At 28.4% G+C, this 26,662-nt stretch overlaps 1 protein-coding gene across 1 annotated transcript in view; it reads right to left on the bottom strand.

The window, feature by feature from the left end:
• Window positions 1-26,662, bottom strand: part of LOC148226501 (zwei Ig domain protein zig-8-like) — a 301,938-nt gene that overhangs the window by 262,624 nt on the left and 12,652 nt on the right. Inside the window, exon 2 of the mRNA XM_088203567.1 lies at window positions 1,043-1,354. Within this exon, the coding sequence (XP_088059693.1) occupies window positions 1,043-1,211 (169 nt within the window). The 5' untranslated portion in view covers window positions 1,212-1,354. The remainder of the gene's footprint in view (window positions 1-1,042; window positions 1,355-26,662) is intronic.

Genomic DNA, 26,662 nt, shown 5'->3' with positions numbered 1-26,662 from the left:
CTTGATTTCGTTTCATTTTTATTTAGAAGTTCTGAAACTATAACTTCAATTCGGTTAATTTATTTTGGTTAGGATTAGATTCAACAGCAGTTTTTATTTTGAATTATACATTTAATACTTTGCACTATAAAGTTAATACTTTACACTTCAAATCATGCGTCCAGTCTAATTTTGCATCAAACTCTAAAAAATAGATCGGTCTATTTTAATACTGCATAGTAATACATTTATAGTGCACAAATACTTTTGTAGACTTATTTGAACTGTTATTAGTAGCTCTTGAAAATGTTATATTTATTCGGTAATTTGTAACTTTATTGGAATATTTGAGGTAAAACGTAAATTGACTTTTTCAAAAATGGAAAAAATAGAAAATTGTGCAATGATGAAATACCTTGTAGATCACCGAAACAATGACCTTGTTAACAACATAATATTCTTTAAACTTCCTGCTTTTACTAAAAAAACATAGATTTCTTTCACGGTATGTTTATGGTCAGATCGATGAATCAAGATTAATGAAATTAAAGATGATGTTCGCATCAAAATAGCAATATAATTTTTTTCACATCTACTTTATAAAGTTATATATTGTATGGCTTTCAACTGTTTTTCTATTTACCCTATCATAATTTTAAACCTTCAAAAAACAACGATTATTGCAGCAGTAACGAAGTATTTTTTAAATCGAAATAAAGTCATTATGACTGATATGGACCAAGTCTAAAGACACAAATAGACAGTTTATTGAAAAATAATATTTATAAGGCTCTTTTATGTAGAGCCGTAAAGTTTTTAAACGAGCATCGTATATTCTAATTAAAATACCTTTTAATTGTATAGTTTTTCTAAAATTATTTAGTTCAATACATATTTATTATGTACCCTTTTTATTACCCATTTGCATTATGCTAATTGAAAATTCGTAGTAGGTAAATATTTTACGCGACCCGTTTATGAAAATAAATGGTAAATGCATATTTTTTATATCGATATATAACAAATCATTTTTACATAAAATATAACATAAAAAGTCACTCACCTAATGCTTCTGTCCTCACACATATAATGAAGAACAAGACGAAAGCTATTCCGACACTCTTGCCCATATTCCCCAGCGAAAATCCCATTTTGCACTTTTTTGGTCGTTTTTCTTCAGCTGCGTCCATTTTCTCTGTCGGGTACATCCAATTAGTTTTCACAGTTTCCATCTTGATGCACGTTGCGACACCCACGGACGTCCACGTTCCAAACACTTTTCCGTGACACGGCCACGGAAAAGTGCTGATACCCCGACAATTTTCCCGTCATCTTCCGACGCAGTCTTCCGCAAACGTTCACAATGCCTTCAAACCTGAAACGATAATAGTTTAAGTGTTAATGTTATAGTTAAACAATTAATGTGAATTATATAAGTCTCCATAGCTTATGAAAATTAACAATTAATATACGTATTTTAATAATATCTTACAACAATTAATATTTTTTTAAAGACATGGAAAACATTTGTCAACATTTGATATAACTAAATAATTTAATTTACTGTTACTCTTAAGACACGGTATCTTAATTTATTAATATTTATTATTAAGAAAATAATTAAACAACCGTACTTTGTGTATAAAATATAAGATGTTTCAAGAGACCTTCGTCCCTTCGTTGACATTTTTATAATCTTATTTGCCAATTTTCCCAGAGAGTCAAATAATATTCGCTGGTATTCAAAGAATTTCATCCAATAGTTTTCTTTTATGTGCATACTGTATTTTACTTTAATAAAATGAGCACCATAAATTAAAATAAAATACAAATATTTTTTTTGTATAAAATATATCCTACTAAAAATATTATAAAAGCATTAATTTGTATTTTTGTTTACATCTTGTTGATTGAACGTTTAAATATTATATTTCTCATCACATAAAATATGCACACACATAAAAAGATAATTCCTTCAATGTTTTTGACGTACATACATATCAAGCGAGTTAGTAAGTTGTTCGCTGAATTGAAAGTAATCCTATAAAAACCGGTTAATCCCTACCCATAATCCGGGATAAACCATATCCACCGTGAAGTAAACATCCAACAGAACGTCGACATATTACAAAAACCAGTCATATTAAAAATATTCTTTGTTCTATCTCAGGTAACAAAAATATAACTTAGTAATATTGTTGAACAACTACTGCTTTAGTAATATGTTTTCGCTAATTCGAATGATTTTTCCTTTTCTTTTCTTTCTTTAATTCAACCGTACACATTTTAACGAAACGATAAAAGTACGCTACGTTTTTATCTCACAAAGTCACCGTCCCGAAAAAGAGAGAAGCATCTGACGCTATCTTGTGCTCTAGTGAAATGTCCACCGTCCGATTTTATTTTCAACAAAACTTTAATTATTCTATGTATACAGTAATCTTACGTTATATTATTACCTAAAATTTGGCTACTAAAAAGCACTAAATATGAAAATTGAACTACTATTTATTTTTTAGCGGTTATAAGGTTTTAAAACCGTTACATATATTAAACTTCTAATATTTTATATCATCACGGCTTAAAATACATGAAAATAAAGCATACGTATAATTAAATCTAGTATTTAAATATGCTTACATATTTTGCTTTTATTATAACACATATATATATACAATAAAACCTGTGTATTGATCCTGTTTTTGTATTATTCAAAAACGGATAAATAATATATATTGTGATACAAGCTTTGTTCAAATATAGAAAGAAACAGAACATTGAGATTTTCATCAGAATCCAAACGTCAATCAATGTCATCGAGTATGGCTACAATTGAAATAAATCAATTATTCACTATATTTTGCATGATTTATACATATTAATAATACAAAAATAAACAATATTAATAATACAAATATATATATAGATAAAAAAAAAATTTAACTCTTATGACTTTATTGATAATTTTTTTTAAAGAATTCTGCCCTTTAATTCCTTATACTCTTTATCCTTATATTTAAATTAATAAGTCATGCTGGACTCTAGCAATAGCTCTCGCGCCGGTTTACCTGACTGTGACTGTCACTCGCGACAGCCTAAGTAGGAGGTCGGGCCTACATAGATACAATAGTTTACACTGTGTACTAAAGCGAAAACAGTATCCGGTCATATTTGTTAATGGGTCGAAACTCTTGAGCCTTATGCAACTTTTAAAAAAGGACTATAGTGGTTGATTGTCGACAGGATACTTCACCTCTTCGGGAAATTGTGGAGGGTTTATCATAAGCCCTCTAATATTATGGTTATTCATAAATTCTTGTTTATTTTAAATACAGATCATTTAAAATAGTTCAGATGCATTCTATCCGAATTTAGATTATTTATGGAGATGGACTTCCGTCAACCGTCAGAAATTGTTTTTCCGATCTCGATCAGAATATTCCTACGATGTCGGTAGTAATGTTATGACTATAGAAACATACAATAACGACGTGTAATTATGTCACAGTTATCTTAATTTAAATAAATATATAAATAAATACTTTTTTTTAATTATTTTCATAACTCTTTAAACTACGCATCGGTTGAAATATACCATTTTTTTCTTTGTGTGTCCTTTTCCCGCAATCCAAGACAAGCCAAGAAAATTTAGCATTGTGGTAACTGCGTCAACATAATAATAAAAAGTCTCAAAAGTTTAAATAATAGCGCAATTCAGCTCTCAGTCATTGAAAATATAATTAGCGCAAATGTTATAGAAGTTGACCTTTTCTCCGCACAAAGAGAGAAAACGCTCCAAAACAAGTCGAAATGCCAGAGTCAAATGAAATTATAGCATAATTGCCATGCCATGGCACATGTCGTGTGTTTATTTGTATGTACACCCTGGCAATGAAAAATATGAGTTTGCCCCAACCCTTCGTTTTTATGTTACGCGGAGACCTAGAGTTTGCGAAATGAGGGTCGCACTGGCAGTATTTACCGCCGCGTGTGTTTGTAACTGTAACATGGCGTGATGATAAACAGGTACCTTTGTGATTTGGCAAACGAGGGATTAGTGTTATTCTATTAGTGTCGTTAGTGACCATACTCACGCGAAACTGACCACCATATCACAAATGGTGCCCAAACGCGAGCGCCACACTGACACTGTATATATTAGTTGTAATTGAACGCCTCAACGAAGTACATATACACACATTTATATGCAAAAGCGTCACTTTTAAAACCTTTGTCGTGTGTCGAGCGAGAAAACTTTCAATTTGGGTATTCTGGAGTGGAAAGTTTTTGGGGTTGAGCGAGCTTTTCGTATACTTCTCCGCCGTAGTCGGAAAAATTTGTATTTAAAAATTTTTGTATCAAAATATGACTAACAACGAAGTTTAAAGTGTCGTTTTATTACAAGCATGTCAATTGAAGTGGTTTTGATTTGACTTGATGACTCACATTTAATATATACAATTGCGAACAATTTTATGTAATTAACTTGTTGTGCTAGAGAAAACTTTGGCTTGCGATTAAAATCGCGAGGGCTGAGGATATTTAATCCGTGTATCAAAATATGTTTTTCTAGTATTCAATCGTGTTGCATTATGTTTATTTAATATTTTTTAATATGCCACAGATTGATTAATGTCAAATGTCATACTAAAAAATTAGATATAAAATAACAGATTTAATATAATATTATATATAATATAATATATGAAACATAAATCAAATTACTGGATTGATGATTTTCATAACTGAATTTCGAATACACAAATAGTTGCTATCTGGTTAATATTATACAGTAATTCCAAGAATAAATCAATTAATTTGTTAAATTCTAGGAACAGTGAATATAAATACAGCTATTCTCATTTATATTTATTATAATCTATACTTTCCACAATTCATGGTTAATTTATAAACGCAAGTATATCCAAAGTAACTTATTTCCAAATATCTAACCCAAAATATCTTTAAATTAATATTTTTTAATATTATTACTTTAGAACATTTTTATATAAATACATACGTGCTAGATACATATTATTACTAAATTCTATAATCAAACATTATGTTCGTAAAAATTTGACCTAATTAGTAATATGTCACTACTGATAAACCAATTGTTTGATATAATGAAAATTGATCATTTAGCCACAATGTTTTCAATTTACGAAGCACACAATATATATAGTCTTGTTGTATGCCTAATTGATATATCAATATTTTTAAGATATACATAAAAAAATAAACTGTTTTACTCACACAAAACATACATACGTATGTTCAATTAAAATTACAATCTGTAGAAGCTTTTATGTAAATTTGGTTTATTATTTATATAATTTTTAAATATATGTAATATATTTTGCATGCAAATTAACAAGGATCTAACATAAAATATGTTTTTATTATTTATATTTTTTAATAAAAAATACACACAATAAATTATATTCAAAGTAAAGCAAACAAAACAGGTATAAAGTTGTGTTTTATCATTCCTAGTTGGACTTGCGAATAATATACGAAGTTTGCTGAAACGAATATAGCCCAGGTGATAAAAAGAAAGTTTTATTACCTCCATATAAACGTATACATTTATGTGAGATTACATTTTAAAATAATATTATTTACTTAAATAGTATAAATATAAAAAAAACTAATGAAATATATGTATTTTATTTACAATATATTTTATTTTATTAGGAATAATTTAATACAAATTTAATTTTTATATTAGCTTTTAATGTTATTTTAGCTCTTGTTTGTATTATACAGCACGTGTAACGCAAACAAGGGGATAACTTTTCCTTTCTCTCTTTCACTTTTTTAACATTAAATATTCGTCAATCTGCATTGCGCCAGGGGACTTACACATGACCTATTTCTCACTAAAAATTCCTGCAAACATTTCACGTGTAAACACACTATGTATATGTTTCGAACGTATTTCACACACCGGACATACTATATTTTTAAATGTTGTAAAGGGTGAATTAAAAAAAAGTGAATAACTTATTTGCAATAATAATATTATAATAAATTGATAGATATGGTGTTTGCACTACAGACTCTCAATCTATGGGTTTTAGAAGACCTTGAAAGTTTTAGAAATAATCAGTAAGCTAAAACTCAAAACACACACATGAAATGCTCACAGAAGAAACATAAATGGGAACTAATTATCAGTATTTTGTCAATGCTTTAAAGAGTACCTATGTTCTTCAAATAACATTCTAAAGAAATAATATATATTTTTTAAATGTGAATCATCCTGTATTTCTCATTTTATAACGTCAAACAAAAATATTGTTTGATTCTCTCTGGATGGATGGATATAAGTATGTACATGTATGTAGACGGACACACACATACAAATGTTTACGGTATAGGTTTCCTGTCACCCGTCTAAAGAGGGTTCACAAGTCAAAGGATTCGAAGCGAGGTGGTAAAATAGAGAGAAAACGGTACAAAACCACCAACCGCCACTGACTAGCCTGCATTCTTACCGCAATGGTTTTGTTCGAGTACTGGTCCGGTACCGGACGGCGGTCGTCCTTTGACCCACTGTTAATTCCCAACAATAACCAAAAAGAAGCACTAGTGAACTTTTGACCATTATAAGTTTTGTTAATTGGCCATGTTTTAAAGTAGGACATATTTTTATGGTATATTTACATCAAGTGTTTAATTAAGAACTATTTATAAATATCCTTAAAAGCATTAGAGTTTACGTTAAATAAATACGTCCTGCAAAAACGATTCAATCCTCCAATAAAATAATTGTGTGCACTTATATTCTTGGAAAAATGATATTCTCTTTCTTTATATTTATAAATGTCGTGCAAGTAGTTACCCTGCACCATTTGTTATAACTTAGAAACATTTAAACGTTAATTTCGAATAGACAAAAAGAATGATCAACCCGCTACGAATGTGGACCACACACAATGTATTTACACAACAATGAAAAATTGATCTTTTGATAAAATAATGTGTTTGTAATTGAAAATATTGCATGGACCACCCAATAGCATATCCAAACCGAAACGCTTATTACCCATAAGTAACGATAAATAACTACTCTTCTTACTATTGTTCTTCAGCTCTTAGTTTCCGATAGCCTAAGTAGCCATCTGGACCGTTTCTATTTCAAAGCGTAAACACATTTCGGGAGAGTGCCAAAGAAGCGATGCAATTGGCCTGCAAACATCCTCGTCTACAATTCACCACAGCTGTCCCGAACCAGCATTTTTAAAGATGTGACACATTACAAAAATTAAAGGCAGAGACGCAGTAAGAAATGCAAAGAGAATCACACAGCAAAGACGAGTCAAGAGACTGCATTGAAACGAGAGGCATCAACGGATAGTCCAGAAATCATAAGAACACATCACGACGACAATACCAGCTTTTCTGGATGGCGAAACAGCATTAAATTGTATGTAATATACTCAATCCCTTTATTTGTTCATAAAATTAGTCTACGATAGACTTGTTTATACATATATATTAAAATTATCGCTATAGGATAGATTAAAAATTATTAAAAATAATAAGAATTTTCCCTCTCAAGCTTAACACTGTTTTAGAACGCAAGATGTAATATCAGAGTTTCCTTAGTTTAAGATCCGGACCTTAAATTATTTATTTATAACATATTACTTGTATGTGCTCGTATATACATACATATGTTGAATTGCTTATCTGGGTATTGTGCCTACGTTGAAACTACTATATATGAGCAAATGAAACATATTAAATAATTAACCGTTTAAATTTGCATCAAAAAGTTTAATATTACATTGTTAACTGAAAATATGAGCTTTAAAACCTAATGGTTTATATGTGCAATTTCATTAGTAATTGATAATGGATTATAAAAAATAGTCTTAGGATTTCCTGGTAAACCTTAAACCTAGTCTTAAATTTGAAATTACATGATTTTTCTAGAAATTAAATTTTAAATGATATATATATATATGTAATAAAATTATAAATAAACAATTACTTGTTTTTATTTTAAGATTTCATTTTATTGGCAATTGAAAAAAAAATTAAAAATTATTAAATTCAATTCAGATTTTAACCAATGATGTAACAAGAGTGAACTAATTCGGGCCTTAAGCAAATAAAATACTTTTATAGTTCTTATTTCGAAATGTAAAATTGACGAGATCAATAATGATAATACCAAAAAATATAAATTACTATGACAAAAAATCTGACATCGATAAATATTTAAGATATATAGGGAGGGAAATTAATAAAATAATGTAGCATTGGTTTCTTTGATTTTAATGTAACACTAAAATAAAAATATTTCTTAATGCCCAGACGATGAAAAATTTGGCAAAAAGACTTTTCATTAATATAAGCCATTAAAATTTTTAATAACAAATATAATATTAATTGTTTAAAAAATAAATCATTTTATTAGGTCAATAACTAAAAATATGATTTCTTAATTGATATTAAAATATACAAAAAATACACTTTGTAATAAAATTGCACAAAAAATGTTTAAATTAATATTGATTCTTGTTACTTTGCAACTTGTAAAAGTACAAGTCTCGATAACCAGAATTTAAAAAAATATTTTTTTAGAAACTCCTAATAAAATAAGTAAATTTTAAACTAAATTCGCAATCATATATCTCAATTAAGTAAACAAAATTAGGTAACGATGCTCTTGATTCACGATATGTAGGTATTTTAGTTTTAAATTATCTTATGAGCCAATATTTGCATTGTTAACCTTTAAATATTACCAAAAACTATCACTGTTAAATAAATAAAATTACAGTACAGTCCAGGAATGTTTTCATTTTTTAATTTCTGTTATTTTTATAATACAATCAAACCTGATGAAAAAAAATTTATTGTGGGTTGTATTTAAATGATTTTATTTTTAAACAAAAAAATATTTAAATTTTATTACAACTGATTAAGAATACCCCTTTGCCGATATTATTAAAAAAACATAAAATAATTATAAATAGATCGTCCACATTATAAATTCGTAATATTCGAATTATGATACATCTTAGTCATGTTGATGACATTGATATAATAGAAAGCACTGTGTATGATTTGCACCATTTCACATTAATGATATTATTCACAATCTTTATATCTGAATCCGTACAAAAATTTAAATACTTAGAAACCATCGATGATGACAACAAAGAAAGAAAATGACCTAAATGTTCTGTTAAAAAAAAAATATTTTCAATATATAATTATGCAAATTATTTGTGTGACATAATAGATCTTTTTGTGATTCATTCAAAAAATTTATCATGAAAGACCTGCTCAAACTTCACAGCAAAGTATAATAAATTAGTTTATACCAGCAATGGTAATATTATCGGCAATAATGTAACTTGTGTTAAAAATTCAAAAAACGTTTTCTTTCTCTTTGTCAACAATGAAAAGGTAAAATTTTCAACATTTTGGCATACATTATTCATGCTGAATATAATGATAAGCACAGTTTTGCTATATTTACGATAGGCCTTGAAATTATTCATTATCCTGTTTAGCGCACGCCGTTTGCTGAATCACTGCGACTGTATAATATCAGGTATTAAATAAATTAATGCAAAGAAAATGTCTTTTATGTTCTTTCGTTTGCGTAAATTTCATGTGTACATATACACATACAAATAAAATAACTCCCACGATATTTAAACCAAAGTAATATTAAATATTTACATTATACCTTGTTTACCTGAAATGAGTTTCGATCCAAATTAAGTGACGCAAATAAGCATTAGGAAATGGGCATGATAATACAATATACAATTTTCGTAATACACGCCGCAAAACAGACATAACATCAATTTACCCCTAAGAAAACAAATCTTTAAATGTGGTTAATATTATATTTACATGTTATTATATTACACATGTCAATAACAAACGTGTTTACTTATTATCTTGGCACGTGTTAAATTGTGTTATAAATAAAATATATTTTTCTTATACCGTGTCATATTATAACAAATTTGACATAACAAGTAATCAGGAAGGTAAAATGTGTCAATTGAAAAATACACGCAGTATACATATATAAACTATAAAATGATATTATTATTAATAATCTTATCATTAATATTATTGTTGTATTTTACAAAAACAGACTATATAAACTATTCAAATAGACTGCCAATTCGGAACTACATAAAATTTTCGTGTTGCATGAGCATAATAAATAAATTTACATATCGCCAATGGCCTAACAAAAACGATAGAATTATTTAAAAAAATAACTTTAAAACGGGATCTATCGTACCGCCAAAAATAATGTAAGAATGTGCAGTAATAGAGACACAAAAAATTCTTGCCAAATATCTCTGGTTTGAACATGCTGACAAATTAATTAGAAACCGTTTGATTGAAACGTCTAAACTTATTTAAAACTTTAAATGAGACAGAATCAGCTACTAAAAGCAAAATAGTGCATTAAAACAACTGTAAATTTAATATGTGCTGTAAATTTAAAGCTATGCAATCGGTACACTCTTGTCAAACAATTTAAGTCCTTCTCTAATAGTAAAAAAGCATAGAATTGCATTGAAACAGATATCTATATTATATGTTACATTTATATTTTTTTACTTGTCTGCATGATTTTATATGACTGATATTTGTTTAAAGGGTAAATGTGAATATGTCATAAATTATACAATAGCCTTAAAGATATTTGTTATAAAAAAAGTCTATGAATAACAATAATCAACTATTTAAAAGTCTGCTTTTAAGTTAATTTTTTCAACTTAAATGTTTGATAATAACCATTTAAATAATGTTTTTTATGCCATTGAGTTTAAAACAAATTTTTATGAAAATTCAATAAAAAAATCAGAATATTTTAAATCAAAGCATTAAGTACTAATGGAATTTAAAAAAATGCCCAAAAGGTGTGTTAATGGTATATCTTTAAAAGAAAATTTCATTATAAATCAATAAAATAAAAATTACCATTCAAAGTGATTTGACTGTTTTATTGAAAAACGACATATTTCAGGACTACCCAATACAGTATGCTGCAGCGGTGGCTGAAAAGGTTAAGCACACTGATGTAAATGGTATGGTAAAGCTTGTATAAAGCTTTCAATCATGATAAAATATTTTAATGTTTTTTACCGGTATGACATCGTGATAACAATTTCTCTCTTATAGATGAATCAGTATAAAGAGGCAAAATATTCATCCTGTTAATGTTGATATTATAATTCGAGTTGTCTCTAAAGGCAGCGTTATAGACTTTTGTGCGAAAGCTTTTATGGCAGAGCGGATGGCGAAGTGGGCTCAAACACAATTTTCCATGGAGTGTTTAAGCTCAACACGCTATAATAAAAAAATATAAAATCTTGTATACACACACATAAAACTTTGTGTGTAAAGCGAAATAAAAATGACCCACTTCAATGGGAAATCCCCGTTTCATTCTTCGCCATTTATTTCCCCCCACGCGCAAAAGTTTTGCTCGACTTGACTCGTTGCAGGCATTTGGCGTAGCCTTCTAAGCAAATGTTTGCGGTTTTAACATATATTTCATGGGAATGTTTCTGTGGGGCCTATACATGCGAAAGTGGGAAAGGGCGCCTGCACCGGCTACGCCATTTTCCATCCTTTCTGAGAGCTCTCGCAGAAAGTTTACATGTTAACGTTGGCATTGATTAATACTACACATATTTTTACCATAGAAACTAAGCTCAGGTAGGCTCAATGGCGACTTCACAACTTCAGCCCTTTTTAACGCCCTTAGCTTATATACAAAACAGAAATAAGAACAATATACACATAAAACAATAATAAACTTCTATTTCATAATCTAATAGAGTAATATTCAGACTTATTATGAAATTACTGCACAAAGCTTTTATAAAAAAGCTGTGTGACAGCAAAATTTGTTTATGGATTTTTATAAATTTAAAATCATAAAACACATTGTCGTTAAAAGCTAAAAGAATCATTATAAATGTAGGTTATAGCGGCCCTTTGAGTGTTAAGGGTTAAAAAGGATTCTAGCAGATCGCTTTTGAAAGCCAAAATCCGCTTATACGTCCCAGTACCTCGCTTTGCCTGTGAAAAAGAGCCAGGATTGTAAACTTTTAGTCAAATTACGTGATCGCTAACAAAGTTTCGACGTAAATTAGCGCCGTAACTTTTTTTATTTCAACACGCTGATAAATCGCACATTTTAAATAAAACCAGCCTACACATTGCCGTATCTGAAATAACATATTTCAAAGTACGAATGATCGAATTCAAGACTTAATAGGATTGACGTAAATACGCGCGAGAAGAGGAAGGAAGCGTTTCATGTTGAACGAAATCGGATCGGGACTTGATTGGACGAATTATTATGCCATTCAAAGCAGACTGTCCTTTGTCGTTCGCTACACGACTTTTGACCGTCCCTAGATTGGTGCGATTCAATTATTGCAAAATCATAAATATACATTTTCGGTGTATTTGCAGGGGAGCAATTATAAAGCGCGCTCTGCCGGTAAATTGCTTTTTCAGTTTCGTGCATCACGTGAAATGGAAATAAACTTTAACACGGCGACTTTTTCTTGGAAGGTGACCTATAAAACCGACTGCATGTGCCTTTCAATTTTTTGATATAAATTGTTACGAAATAATACGTTACTGTGGCATAATATGCTAATGTTCGATAGCCTTTTAAACCACTGTTAATAGCAATATATTAGGCACATTATTTCTACCCGTAGCTTTTAAGCTAACTAAGTCAAAATAATAAACGTTAAATATAAACACACACCTTTGACTAAATCACGTGTTTCATTTTTTGTAAAAATATTTTAGATTGAGTAATTTTTTTTATTTCTGGATTTTATCTTATCAATTAATAAAAATCTTCTAAAACCGAATACTTTTATTTTATTATTAATTATGCTTTTTAATGCAAATTTAAAAACCTATTCTTATAGACAAGAATGAGATTTACACTAAATTTAAAAAATATTTTATTAGCTTTGATGCTAAAACTACGTTTTAAAAACTTTTCTTTAATGTGTACATCAAACATAAAGTCCTCTTATCAAAGTCCAAAAAATTCAGTAGTCCTTAGAGCGGGCTAAACTCTAGATTCTGGATATTAAGCTTCGTCTGTATAGTCAGTGACTTCTCTGTTTTTGAATTGGTACAAATTCATTGGGCTAAATTAAAGTATTTTTATATGTTGCCGCAAGAAATTCTCAAGCAAAAAATATTGTTTGGGCGATGTGTATCTGTTTTTAAATATATCTTAGACTAGTCTAAGAGATATTTAGACACTACATCACTAGTTTAGGGATGCATCTGGACAGATATGAAACAGTCGTTTAATACTTTGATGAGCTAGTAAAGCGACAGTCTCGCATTTAACGTTATATTATATGTTATATAATAACAACATTTTCAGAAAGTTTTGAATGTCTATTGTGATATTTTAATAAATAAATTTTTGGTTAGTCCGCGCTGGTCAGCATATGAAAGACACCCGTGTTTCAATAATATCGGTAATGTGCATTTCTAGACAGTATATAAAATAAAATGGCTCTGTAAAAATATTACATGTAATCTTTGAATTGATTTTTGACAATTGTATCTAATTAACGAATCAAACAGATATAGCGTAGTAGTTACAATAACTATTTTGACCTATTATAAGAAATATACTATTCTTTTATGACAAATATTTATAATTTTAAAAACTGCATAGCATAATTTCACAAAAATGTCTAATAACAAACACATTTCTAGAAAAAAAATTATGTGTTATTATAAATGAGTAGATATATATTTAGTAAATGTTATTTATTTTAATTTTTCGTGCTTAATTTATTTTTTATATTTATGCAAGTATGCCAAAATTTACTTACAATACATAATGTTTAAAATTCAATTGCTATAAAATTAAATTATTAGTTAAATATAAAGATATAAATATCTAAACTCACATATATTTCGTACATCATTAAGTACATTAAAATAATAGTTGCGATTCACATATATATTCAAACGAGTTTTTTTAGTTTTTTAAATTACACTATATATTGTAGTATGTATATATCATATTATACAAAAATATAGCTTATTTTATAATGGCAAGAATCAAAATTTTCAATTAGATTATTTTACATAAATCCATGATAAATTTCTAAGAGTATTTTGCGTACAAAATAAATTGTGTATTTATGTGAAGAAAAATATGCAAAATTATTGCTTTTATTAAATTTATTAATCTTAAAATATTCCCTAAACTCATTTTTTTCAGAATTCAAAATATACCATTGGCCTCATAATTTTATTTTCCAATCGTTACATCTTTTCCACTGGGATTTTCAATAATAATACATTCGAATTCCTTCAAAAATAAATTTTGATTTGTTGGGAAAAGTCCTAGCATCGATTTTGCGCGTAATGAAATTAATTATGCTGTTCTTCTTACCCATTGATTTTCTTTCAGTAAACAGTTTTATTATTGCTTTCGATTAAATTAGAAATCTTTATTTCTTTGTCATTTTTTTAAACTTAAAACACACTTTGAAAGCAAAGTGTACAAATAAGATAAGACTTCGAAGGAAACAGTGTTAAAAGAAGTTGCATAAAACACTTTGGATTGCCAATACATTATTTTGATTTTTATTTACAAAATATTTTAAACCATAAATAATATTTTTTGCTTCGAGTGTGTATCTATTTTTAGAGTAATAACCTTTCTGTTTGGAACTCATGTATAAAAAGTTGAATGCTTTGGACACATTATATTAAAAATAAACCGCTTCGTGTCATACACAAAAGTGTGTGCGGTCTCAGGTAAAATATTAAGAAAAGTAGTCCGCCGCACCATAACCACGTGATAAATGGTGAACTTTAGCGTAGGTGAACCGAAAATTGTTCTGAAAATTTTCTTTCTCTCCAGACACGCAACTCTTGCCGTGTATATACTCGAAAATTTAGACGAAGGTTCCGTTATAATGGATTCTGCTGAACCGTCGTTAGAGCGAATCCTACAATAATTGACGAGCGTTCAATTTTCATAGGGTAGCAACGAACAGCTACCCCCATGAGAATGATGGAAAACATGGGATGGGTTTCCGGGCCGCCCTCCGAATCAATTATCTTAAACACAGTTCGGTTTGAATGAATTTAATTCGACAGGGTTAAAACAAACCGTCAGAAGCGCTCGTGGCCCGAGAAAGAAAGGTTCTTGCGATTATTAAATTTCGCCTGTCAATATGACTTATAACATGTTTCTGAAACTGAAATCGCTCGATTGTAATTATAAGCTGGATGAGATGAGAAAGGGTGAATTTTGGAGATTTATCCGAAGCGACCGCACGGAAAAGCTCCGGCAATTTAGCTTAATTCGCGAAAGTCATGTCGCAAATTAAAATTTATCGTCAAAGAAACGAATTATGAGATTACGACCTAGCGAGAGCTTGTGTTGATTATCAAAATAACAAAGGTCGTTCGACGCCTACTTATAACAATTCTTCAAATCAGTATAATATAATATTTAATTTTATAATTTCATACGTATTTAAAATGTACTTGACAAAATTTAACAAACACGTCATTAAATGGATATAGTTAGCGATAAAAAAAATAGACAAAGTTAGTAAATGATTTGAACTAGCTAATATTCAAAGAAAATTATAAGCACTTTAATCTTTAAATAAACATCACACGCAACACAGCTTTCAAATTCATCACCCTTGTAAACCTTTTATTTATAAATATATTATAAGCAAGAAGTGTTCAAATTAAATTCACCTAAAAATATCAGGCTTAAAGTATTCACAAGGTTTGTTATTGAAGCTATACTAAGAAACATCTATATAACTACAACAAACAATGTTTTTTTAATGCAAATATAAATTTATTAAAAAAAATATTATCTAGAACACAATTATTAACAATATAAATATAAACAGATGAGATATTTATATAATATATTTTTGAGGCCTCATCTTTTATTTGTTTATGTTTTAATATGATTATGTTCTATTGTGATTATGATTCTGTTTTATTATGTTTTATCATACAAGTTGACAGTTTATAATCATTTTTTTTAAAACCGTACATAATATATAAATTCTTACAATATAAATATCGATAATCAGTGTCTGTGTAGTAAATGTGCATTTTTTATAATATAAAAATACATTTGGTGATAATATCTCAGTTTAAGGATTAATATTAATTGTTTTTAAACCTTGAACTTTAATGTATTTTAAAAAATACGACATTAGGCTAACTTATTTGAAATAATAATTTCACTCTTAAGAAGAGCAAATGCTTTGTTAAACATATAAAATATTAAATTTTATATAGTTCATATTAAAATAATTTATTAATTACCAGAATTCCAATATATATTTTAAGATTTAAATATTATAATAAGACAAGTGTTGTAACTAAGAAATGAGCGCTATTTCGTGTTTACCCATGTGATAATCTAAATTGCCACACTATAAATAAAATTTAGAGGGTTGGTTCGAAATTAACATATAAAAGGCGTTCGGTAATAAATGAGGCAAATTAACAAAAATTGTGAGCGACACGTAACACGTATATTCGTAGCAAAGCCACACATTAAACGTCGAACTTACATATGAACTGATCTAAAACAAAGATTAAAGGTGTTAAATACAAAATAGTTAGCTATGTCCAATTAATAATGTGGGTAAAAATAACTATGGTACAATTTTTTATTATTATGAATAGGGTTTTGAAAAAAGAAATATTTTTAGGAGCAATAAATCACACACTACAGTTACTTAACCTATAATCAGTGTAGTTTGAAAAAGTTTTGCAATAAAATAAATAATAAAAAGTTACATTACCTGATTTATTTATGGGTTTGGTTTTATAAGTTTCAATATGTATAGTATTCAGACAGTAAATTAATTCAGGAAGTATTATTAGTTGCTGTATAATTCATAATGATGTAAATCAGATACCTTTTATCGAATTAGGGCAACTTGTTTTTTAAGATATTATTTATATGACTTATAGCAATGCACACGCACGCGTCATAAACAAATCTATGTATATCAGATACTCTTTGATTAAATCAACGTTATTTATTTTTGGTTTATTTATCTTTATGAGTTTTTTTATCAAAAATATCTTTTTGACTATTTATAAACGAAAATAAATATTATATTTTAGAAAATGTATTTAAAAATACTTTAAATACAACAAAAAATATGTTGCAGACATTTTTTATTTAACCTATATGAAAAAAATAGTGTAAAAAAGAATTGGATTTGTGAAAATGCAATATCATTAGATTTACCTAAAATAAATCATTGATCAGGTTTTTAAAAAATATTAGCTTGATACCTTTTTATTTCACTGTATTATAATTTATTAGTTATAATAACACATTCTTATACCATTTGACTATATTATTATTGGTATAAATAATCGATTATCAAATTAAGGTCCTGCTATCGATACGAATTAACTACCTTTTTAAAGTATCGTGTCTGAAAGTTAAAAATGACTTATTTACATAAATATTTGCTATCTCTATAAAAATTATTGTAAAACAGGCAATTTGGTTATTACAATGAAACAATATCGCGTCCTCGCTAGATAACATAAAATACAATACCTTTTTAAAAAAACATATGCATTTTAAGTTTTGTAGAATATAAATGGAAAGCCACTACGCTGAATCCTTTCTCTAGTGAGTTAAATATGAAAATACTACTGTTACATATAATAGAAAGTAAGTAAGTAAGTAACTTACTCATTGTAGTCACAATGAATTTTTTTAAATGTGGTAATTAAAATTATTAGAGAGTAATGGCAGTAATATTTAGGTGTCAAGTCACGTAGAGCAATCGATGTGCGTAAAAGAAAAACGTAACAGCAGCTGTTTTAATATGGGGGCGCATCTATATTAATAGTTATAAATTATTATTTGTAATATAATTTATTATTAATTGATGTCAATTTAGCTAGTGCCGGTTTTTATTAATAGCGCATTTTTCATAAATAAAAATTCGAATGTCGCTGCCGGGGCTCGAACCCACAACCTCAGAGGTTACAGACCGGGCTATTCCTTCCTTTGCGTAGCCGATTAATCCAAGCAGGGACGTCGAAATATTTTTTTTCAAACCCAGCATAGCTTATAAATGGTTATATTTGTACAGAATATAAATATCAAAATATTGATCTAATATTGCAGACAAGTATCGTCGTGTAAAGGAATTACGTTAAACAATAAATGTTGTTTTATTCGAAATAATCCTATTTATTTAATTGGTATCTAGATTTGTTATTTATTTACTGACTTTCCCTCATATCACTTTGCCCACAATCGAGACACGGGTTACTTTCATGCGTCAAAACATCATATTTTATGAGCTTGATTTATTTACTAATTTATTGCAAGCAGATATTATTTATTCAAGTATTATTTAATAATGTAATTTTATTATAATTTAGTAATGAGTGAGTCGTTTGTAAACTTTGCAGAAAAATAAAGGATTGTGAAGATCTCGGATCGCCAGGGTATTTCTGATTCATTGCCTAGCCGTTTAAAAGTAATTCTGAGAAAAACGCCATACACTCATTCGTCAGTAATTAAACGTTTTTTTTAATTTGGCTCGTTGGTCTTTTATTTGTTTTTGGCTATTGTATCTCTTTTCTCGTGATTGATTATCTTACTCCATACTAAGCGTATTTCAATCACGTCTGTGTCACACCGTAAAAATTTCTGATCATCAGGGTATTTTAAAAGCAATTTATAGCGGTTTTAAAGTGGTTTTTGGAATTTGAATGTCCAATGTTCACGACTGTCATTATTGACGTGGTTAATATCAATACAAGTGTTGTTGATTGTTATTGGCTACGTAAGATTATTACTACTGTTTTGAAATATTTACAAAAGCTTCGATATTTGGGTGCAACATTGTTTAAATGAATATAATACAGAGGACAGAAGTATTTCTTGTGATTCGTTACTTTAATACAATAAAAACAATTTCCTTCCAAACAACCTACCACTGGCGACGAAAAGTAAACTTACTACAAGTGAATTAACTACAATGCTCACACCACATAAGTCAATACAAGACATCGTAAAAGCAAGATTGCACCCAAGACGTTTATTGTATGTATTTGGTGGAATTATTAGTGTATTGTGATACGAGATTATGTCGCTAAACCAAGCTATTGCTTTGACTAAGAACTGCTCACAATTAATCCTGAAATAAGCGATCGACAATGTGCTGTGAGAAATATTTTAGCGTAATTGCCATATTGTATGATTTTTTAAGTTAAAAGCTTTGTAGAACTCTCTGAATGGTGTAAATTCACCAGATTTTACCTTTTGATAAATCCACATAAATCAGTTTTTTCCAATGAACCCTATGAAAGTTTTAAGAATTTCTTACTTCTGCTACTAGAAATATTAAAAAAATATTTTAGAAGCACCCAACTGTGTAGAAAACCTATATGAGCCGTGACAGCAGTTGAGTCGTGAGCTCGTGGTTTTCTCACCCCTACCAACGTACATGGTGGAAGCACGGTGAGCCATAAGGACTGTAAAACTGAATGTGTATTTTTCAATGAAATTAAATTTTTTCTTTTAGGTTATTCAAACAATAAACAATACATTTTCATTAGGTCAGTGAAAATGTATTAAGTAAATATTTTATTTACAGTGAAACTGTATTGTTACACGCATGCTCAAAACATTTTGGTCTCAATAGACTATGTGTCGCCCTACCGTCATTTAAATTAAATTTGCCAATTGCGAAATGTCTATTTGCTTTAGAAATAACCGAAAACATCGTGACATAATTAAATAAAAATACAGTGCTTGCTTCAAATGTCGGTGCCATGTATGTTCTTTAACGCTGAGTTAAGGAATTAAGAAAGCAATCGTAACTCTCTAGGGCGTTATACAGCAGAGCAGCTGGAAGACACCTAGCATCGACGAATTGCTGATGCTACCCCTTAGCAACACTAGAAAGTATTTTATCGAGTGCACACTATATCGAGAATTTATTTAATTGTACTTGAATAGCATTTATAAAAAAGGATTATACTTGAGCAATATATAATATGAGCCTTTTCTTACCTAGCTGACATAGGATGATTTTTTAATACCAGAGTTGGACTGGCCAATTCATACAAACATCTGGAAAATTATATTTTATAACAAAAAGGCGTGTATATAGAAAATGCTACAAAAACACTTAAAAAATGGTTTTACATGTTAAACAATAATACGCATCATAACATCTATTCACAAAAATTTGGAAAGTGCTGATATCTCGTAAACTAATAATGCTATTTTTTGTGGAACGATCACATTGCCCCTATTATGAGCTTATTTCATACTGCGAGAGCGAGTATAAAAACAAAACGCTTACATAAATATTCAATTAATGCAAACACGATACAGCTAAAAGCTCAAAAATACACATATAAAATCATAATTACTCATTTACACCCCCACTCTACGCACGACCGTTATTTAACCTTAAATTTCGCAACGGTATTATGTTGTTATGCTCTGTTTTTTATTCACGCTGTTGGATTATTATCGCGGTTTGTTTTTCGCGTCGGACATTTTTATAATGGCAATTTGTCCAACAATGCAAACGAAATAAACGTGATTTATTTATTTGCTCCCCCCACACCATTGATGTTTTTCGAAGTATTTTACGTGCGAGCGCGCCGAAGCTTAGCAAACAACGGCCGCCATTTCTATTTGGCCGAAACAATCGAAAGTGTGACCGCAACTTTTGTCATTGCGAAAATGGCGTCCCATTGTCGCGCCGACTCGGCATTTGTTCCCTATTGCGCGATTTCGTTTTCACCTTTGAGGCTTTGACGGTTCAACATATCTACATTTCGGTGTTTTTGTTATTCCTGCGATATTTTTAGATTTTAATTTAAGTTTAGAGGTTGGCGCTGGAGCGATTGTTATTACAGCCTGACAACAATATTTTAAAGCAATTGAAGTCGAAATTGGGGCTTTATGTTAAGGGTAGTTACCTTTTTCTGTTTCGCCACATTAAGTCTGTAATGTTTGTCAGAAAGCACAAATATGACATATAAATTGATCAATATTTATAAAGTAGTACCATTATTTTTCCATACATTTCTAAAAAAATTTAATCAACTAAAATATTTTTATCAAAAAAATATCTTTATCATCTTTGTGTGGCAAAAGGGATTGCAAATTACACCTAATCCAGAAACCAATATTATAATAAAAAAAAAATTATAAAATGTTTGCACTTTTATAAAGTTATTATTTATGTTACTAACGGGAATATTAAAATATTAAACTATATATATTTGTGATTAAAAAATAAGTACTAAAATACTTAAAATTAAACAAATGTATTTTTATAAAAAATAAAATTCGATTTAATTTGGCTCATAAGGACACTACAAAAATAAATAATAATATATTAAATAGTTGTTTTTATGTCCTAAAACTAAAAATGATAAAAAGTTTAAGATAATTAAGAAAAAAATAATAATAACTTGTAAAATACATAAATACTATTTTTACTATGTATTATAAATATTCGTCTAATTATTCTTATTTAAAAAAAAAAACATTATTGCCTTTAAAGTGTTATTATTTGCTTATGCTGCCATTACTTGCAATAAAATTAAATTTAAATAGATAACCTACAATAAACTGCAAATCTATTAGAAAATAAAATAGCATCGTTATATTTTCTATTGCATTCTTTATACCACTAATTTGTTACAGATTACAAAATCGTTATTATTTTAGCTTAAAGATTTTAAATTAATATATACATATGTATATGTAGATCAATATATTTTAATATTTTACGTTTATAAAATACAATGCATACATATATAGACAAACCTAATGATTATTCGACAACAAAATAATATTAAAATTTATTCAAACTGTTTGAAATACAATAACAACTAAATAAAATAGAATAAATAAAAATAAAATCAGACATATTTTGCTACTACCTTAAGCCTGTTTTTCGTGAAATTAATTATTATTGCTTATTTTCTGTACATCTCCTTAGCACGATATTTAATCAATTCTATATTTATTCAAGAGGTTGGAGAATTCTATGAAAATCTTATCTAATAATTTTGCTTTTCCAAACTAATTAGTTCGATAGAAAATATGGCATTTGTACCCTTGACATATCGGCTCGTATCCCTGAGTGTTAATTTTCGTATACAGACGGAAACAATAAACCATGGTTCAAGCGTGTTTTTCAGATATGCAAATAAAATTAAAATAACTATTATAATGTAATGTAAAAATATATATGTACCTATATACAATAAATATGTAGCAACATATCAGCAGCAAATCAAAAATAAAATTCACATTTTAATTGTATTTACTGAACGATTCATAAACTTTTTAATGGTGTGCAAATACGGGTAGAAAAATTCATGCTTAGTTTAGTAAAATGTAATATATTTTTTCGGTTAACACATAAATGCCAAAAAATGTTTGGAGAGATAATATTTTCCTATAGAATAGGCCTAAAATTTACGGGTAATCTGGTGGAGTTCGCTTCGGACCCCAATGCGTTTTAATCTGAGAAAAGTGATTTATGGAGAGAATGTACACTTTATCAAATAAAGCAGTTTTATAAAAAGCGCAGTTGCTTACGAAGGTTAGGGTAATGAATAAAGTATGTATTTAACTAATCTTTGTATAATAATATAATATACTGTATTTATTATATATTTTTACCTAATATGATATTTATGATGTTAAATAAATATGCCTAACTAATGATGTTATAAATATTTATATTATAATTTTGACGAAGCAATTGTTTCGTATACTCAAAAACTTTTAGCTTATTTATATATTTCTTTGCTGATGATCGTGTATCTAATTAATAAATTTAGGTACACCAATGTTTGTTAAATAAATAATTTTATCAAACAAATAAAAGCAACGTTCAACCAACCCGCAAGCGATTTATAATTACACGGACCTAATTAAAAAGGCAAATTCTATTTACAAAAGTCTATATTGCCGATAATTACAAGAGAGTAGTGAGGCTAGGAGAATTTTTAGTATTCAATTATGGTCTTGTATGTGACGTTTTATCATTACCGCCATCAGCCAACATCCAAGGCTAAGGGGCGGAAAGGACACACGGGAACCCTTCGGGGTGCGAACGGGGTGCAATCTATAAATTTTGATAATGCGAAGCACAGACATTGTTTACAGCCGAACTCCTTATCTAAAGCGCCGAAAGTGGGCCCTGGAAGGGCACAGGACCTGAGTTACAAGGTACCGCCGCTATTAGAACATGCTAATTACATAAAATACAGGTGAAACGTCCCGCTTTTTCCCGTTGGCCGATTTATGAGCGTTTCGTTAATTCTCCTGCCTAAATTTTAGAAAGTCTGCTTGAAATTTGCGGTTTTATTGTTATGATGATTAACCCGAAGGGATATGGGCGCAACCTTTTTTAATTTATTCCCATTACCCTCCGGGGAGTTCGGCGGAAATTTTGGAATATTACGCCAAAGGGTCAAAACGTGTCCGATGATAACTTGCGTAATTAAATATCAACGTATTCAGTTAATTGCGTAATCGCTTATTTAAAAGCTAAATTTAAATCAATATCAATTACAAAGGTAGATTCATACCTTTTGATACCACACAAATATATTAAATTTATACAAAAACGAACCTCGACACTTGAAACAATTTATATGGAACACATTATAATTTTAAATGTAAGCTCTTTTTATTAACTAAATGCTAAAATTTAATTGAATATTTACAATAGTTTAATATCTAAGTTAGCTATTTTCATACAAATTTGAATAAAATATGTATAAAACATTTTTATACATATATATTTAACAAATTAATTTACAAATATCACCATTGGGACCTTAAAACAGGAACAATAGTTTAAAATAATAATAAACTCTTGATTTTCAGATTTAACGTATTATAATATTATGTGCAAAATGTGTTATATGCATCCAATGTAATGAAGTGATGTTTTTTTTCATATAAACCTTACTTAACTTATTGAATGCCTAATAAAAAATAAAATTAATCACCAATATACATCGGACTAGACGATAAAGAGTGAAAGGATACGCCATTAAAAAGTTTTTATTACATTTTTACGAATATTATACAGATAAATTTTGCGTTGGTTTATTTAAACTCTAACTTTTGATACCAACTTTTGTATGTACTATGAGTGATTTATTGTTATACCATTTTTAATATATTATATTATACATACTATATAAACTATTATCATAATTTAATAAAGCAATCTGGAATGCCTCTTGTCTCTCGACATTATTTTAACCATCAGTAATAAACGCCTGAAGCTGTATTAGTACAAGAGAAAATCATATAGCAATATTCACGTTAAATATTATCTACGCGAAGGTATACTTTGCGTGATAATATCTATTTTGATCTAAATTCAGTCAAACGTCGTTTACACAATTCAGTTACTGTCTAGACGATACCAAATAATCTTGAGAAAAAATTGCAGTATACTACTAAGTAACTTTAAAAGCGATTGGATTTTATACAAAAAATGCATTGAACCGTTTATGTACGTAAGCGTATTTTGTAACATAATAAATAATATTTAGAGGCGACAGTAAAAAAAATCCTCTGAGACAATGTTCAATGTCACTTTCATCTTACATACGATAAAATGCCTATAAAGTTTGATTTATAAAAAAATAAAAATCCCTTTCATATTTTTATTTACCAATCATTTATTAATAATCTAAGAAGAATTTTTTTAATAATGCAAATAAAAACTGATATATTTTTTATTTTATAAAAATAAATAGCAATAAAGGGAAGTCATTTTTATTGATTTATATTTCTCAGATAATAATAAAATGACGTATGATTAATTTTAAATTAAATTCCCAACAAGTAAAAGTATCAATATATTTTGTTTTTTTGTGTATCTTTAAATTATTGTGCTTAAAAATTCACTATACATTCAAATATACTTTAAAAATATAATATTATTTATTATTTGTGAGGGTTTCAACCACTTGAACATTTTTGTCATAATATAGAGGACATTTCAATGACTATTTTGAACAAACGAAAAATAAGTTAATACGTCTCGAAAGTAAGGCCAAACATAGTATTTCACTTTATAATGAAAGAAAGATTTCTTGATCAAGCAAGTGTTTTAATAATGTAAAATATTGCACGGGCCACCAAACAGCACATCCGTCCCAAAACGATAATCACTTAGAAGTAGCATAAATCTTTGTTTGGAAAGGACACGAGATAGATAATACGTTCTACCCTGCGCTTTTTGTTTACCGATCGCGATGATGCACATCTAAACCGTTAATATTTTAAGGCGTAAACACGTTTCGTGGGTGTGTCCAAGAAACGAGGCAATTGAATAGCAAACATTCTCATGTAATATTTTTTGTCTGAAATATATTATATTTTTTTAATATACAAATGCAAAGCTTGATTTATCTCAGGTCTATATTACTTATTTAACTATCAATTTTCCATAAAATGTAAACAAAACATTTCCTGTTAACATAGTATTTAACTCACTGACTTTTTAACGGATAATACGCTTTTTATTTTTAATAATTACTTTTCCCAAGTTCTATGATATTAAATGCAAAATAAACATATGTCTACGTGTATTTTTTAATATTTATTAGAATATGAGTTTGAATATAAAAAGTATTTTATTTAATCTTTTATAATTAAATTATATATTGTAAATAAATTATTCTGTCTGCGTAATACACATAATTTTTTTTTGTTTAATTAAAATATTTTTTACAGCTATTACAATATTTTACACACAATACGTAATTCATATCAACTTATAAGTAAAAAAATTGTAATTCTAAATTAAGAAAACGTACAGGTTTTAGCACCGCCCAGGAGCGCTTATGTGTCACAGTCATTAAACATCATAATCCTTCTTGCGGTATAAACGTACGAATGTATTTTTGAGATGTTGTAAATTTAATCGCGGTAACATAATGTTAAATCCTCAAATGGTTTCAGTTAATACCTTACAGAAGCCATTTAACGACTCTCGCGGACATTTTAGGAATCACATATATAATATCTGAGGGTTTCTTTACAACCATTACCCTTCATTTACTAATCTCTTTAGTCATAAACTGTGTCACTACATATTATATTTCACACATTACTCCGCATCGTTGACGCGTTAAGTATGAGCAGGTCAATGCTTGTTAAGTTCTTAATGCACTTAACAAATCAGCTTACCTCCTAAGTAAATGACTTATCGAAAACCTCGGTCAAATCATACCAATTATAAAGAGTGAAGGTCTTCTAAGAAGGCTTTAGTTTCGTCAATACGCAGTTATATAATTAGAATTCTGTTGAAATTCAAATACCTTTATATAATATTAAATTAAAATTAATGGAAATTTAAGCCTTACAATTATTTAAAATACGGATTATAGGACAGATTATTTTTCCAGAGATTATTTAAAATAAAAGTTATAGGAGGTTGAGTTTTCGAAGCTTAAACTTGTACGAGCACTTTTAAATATATGAAACAATGAAATAAATATTATCTCTTAATCTAAAATTATATAAAATAAAATAAATATCAATGGAAAATATTATTAATTTTATTTAAAATTAAAT

The sequence above is a fragment of the Plectrocnemia conspersa genome, unplaced genomic scaffold (assembly GCF_051122295.1).
Source record: "Plectrocnemia conspersa isolate PC_06_02 unplaced genomic scaffold, ASM5112229v1 ptg000014l, whole genome shotgun sequence".
Taxonomy (NCBI): Eukaryota; Metazoa; Arthropoda; class Insecta; order Trichoptera; family Polycentropodidae; genus Plectrocnemia; species Plectrocnemia conspersa.
The sequence above is the reverse complement of the archived record's forward strand: the minus strand, read 5'-3'. Positions and strand labels throughout refer to the sequence as shown.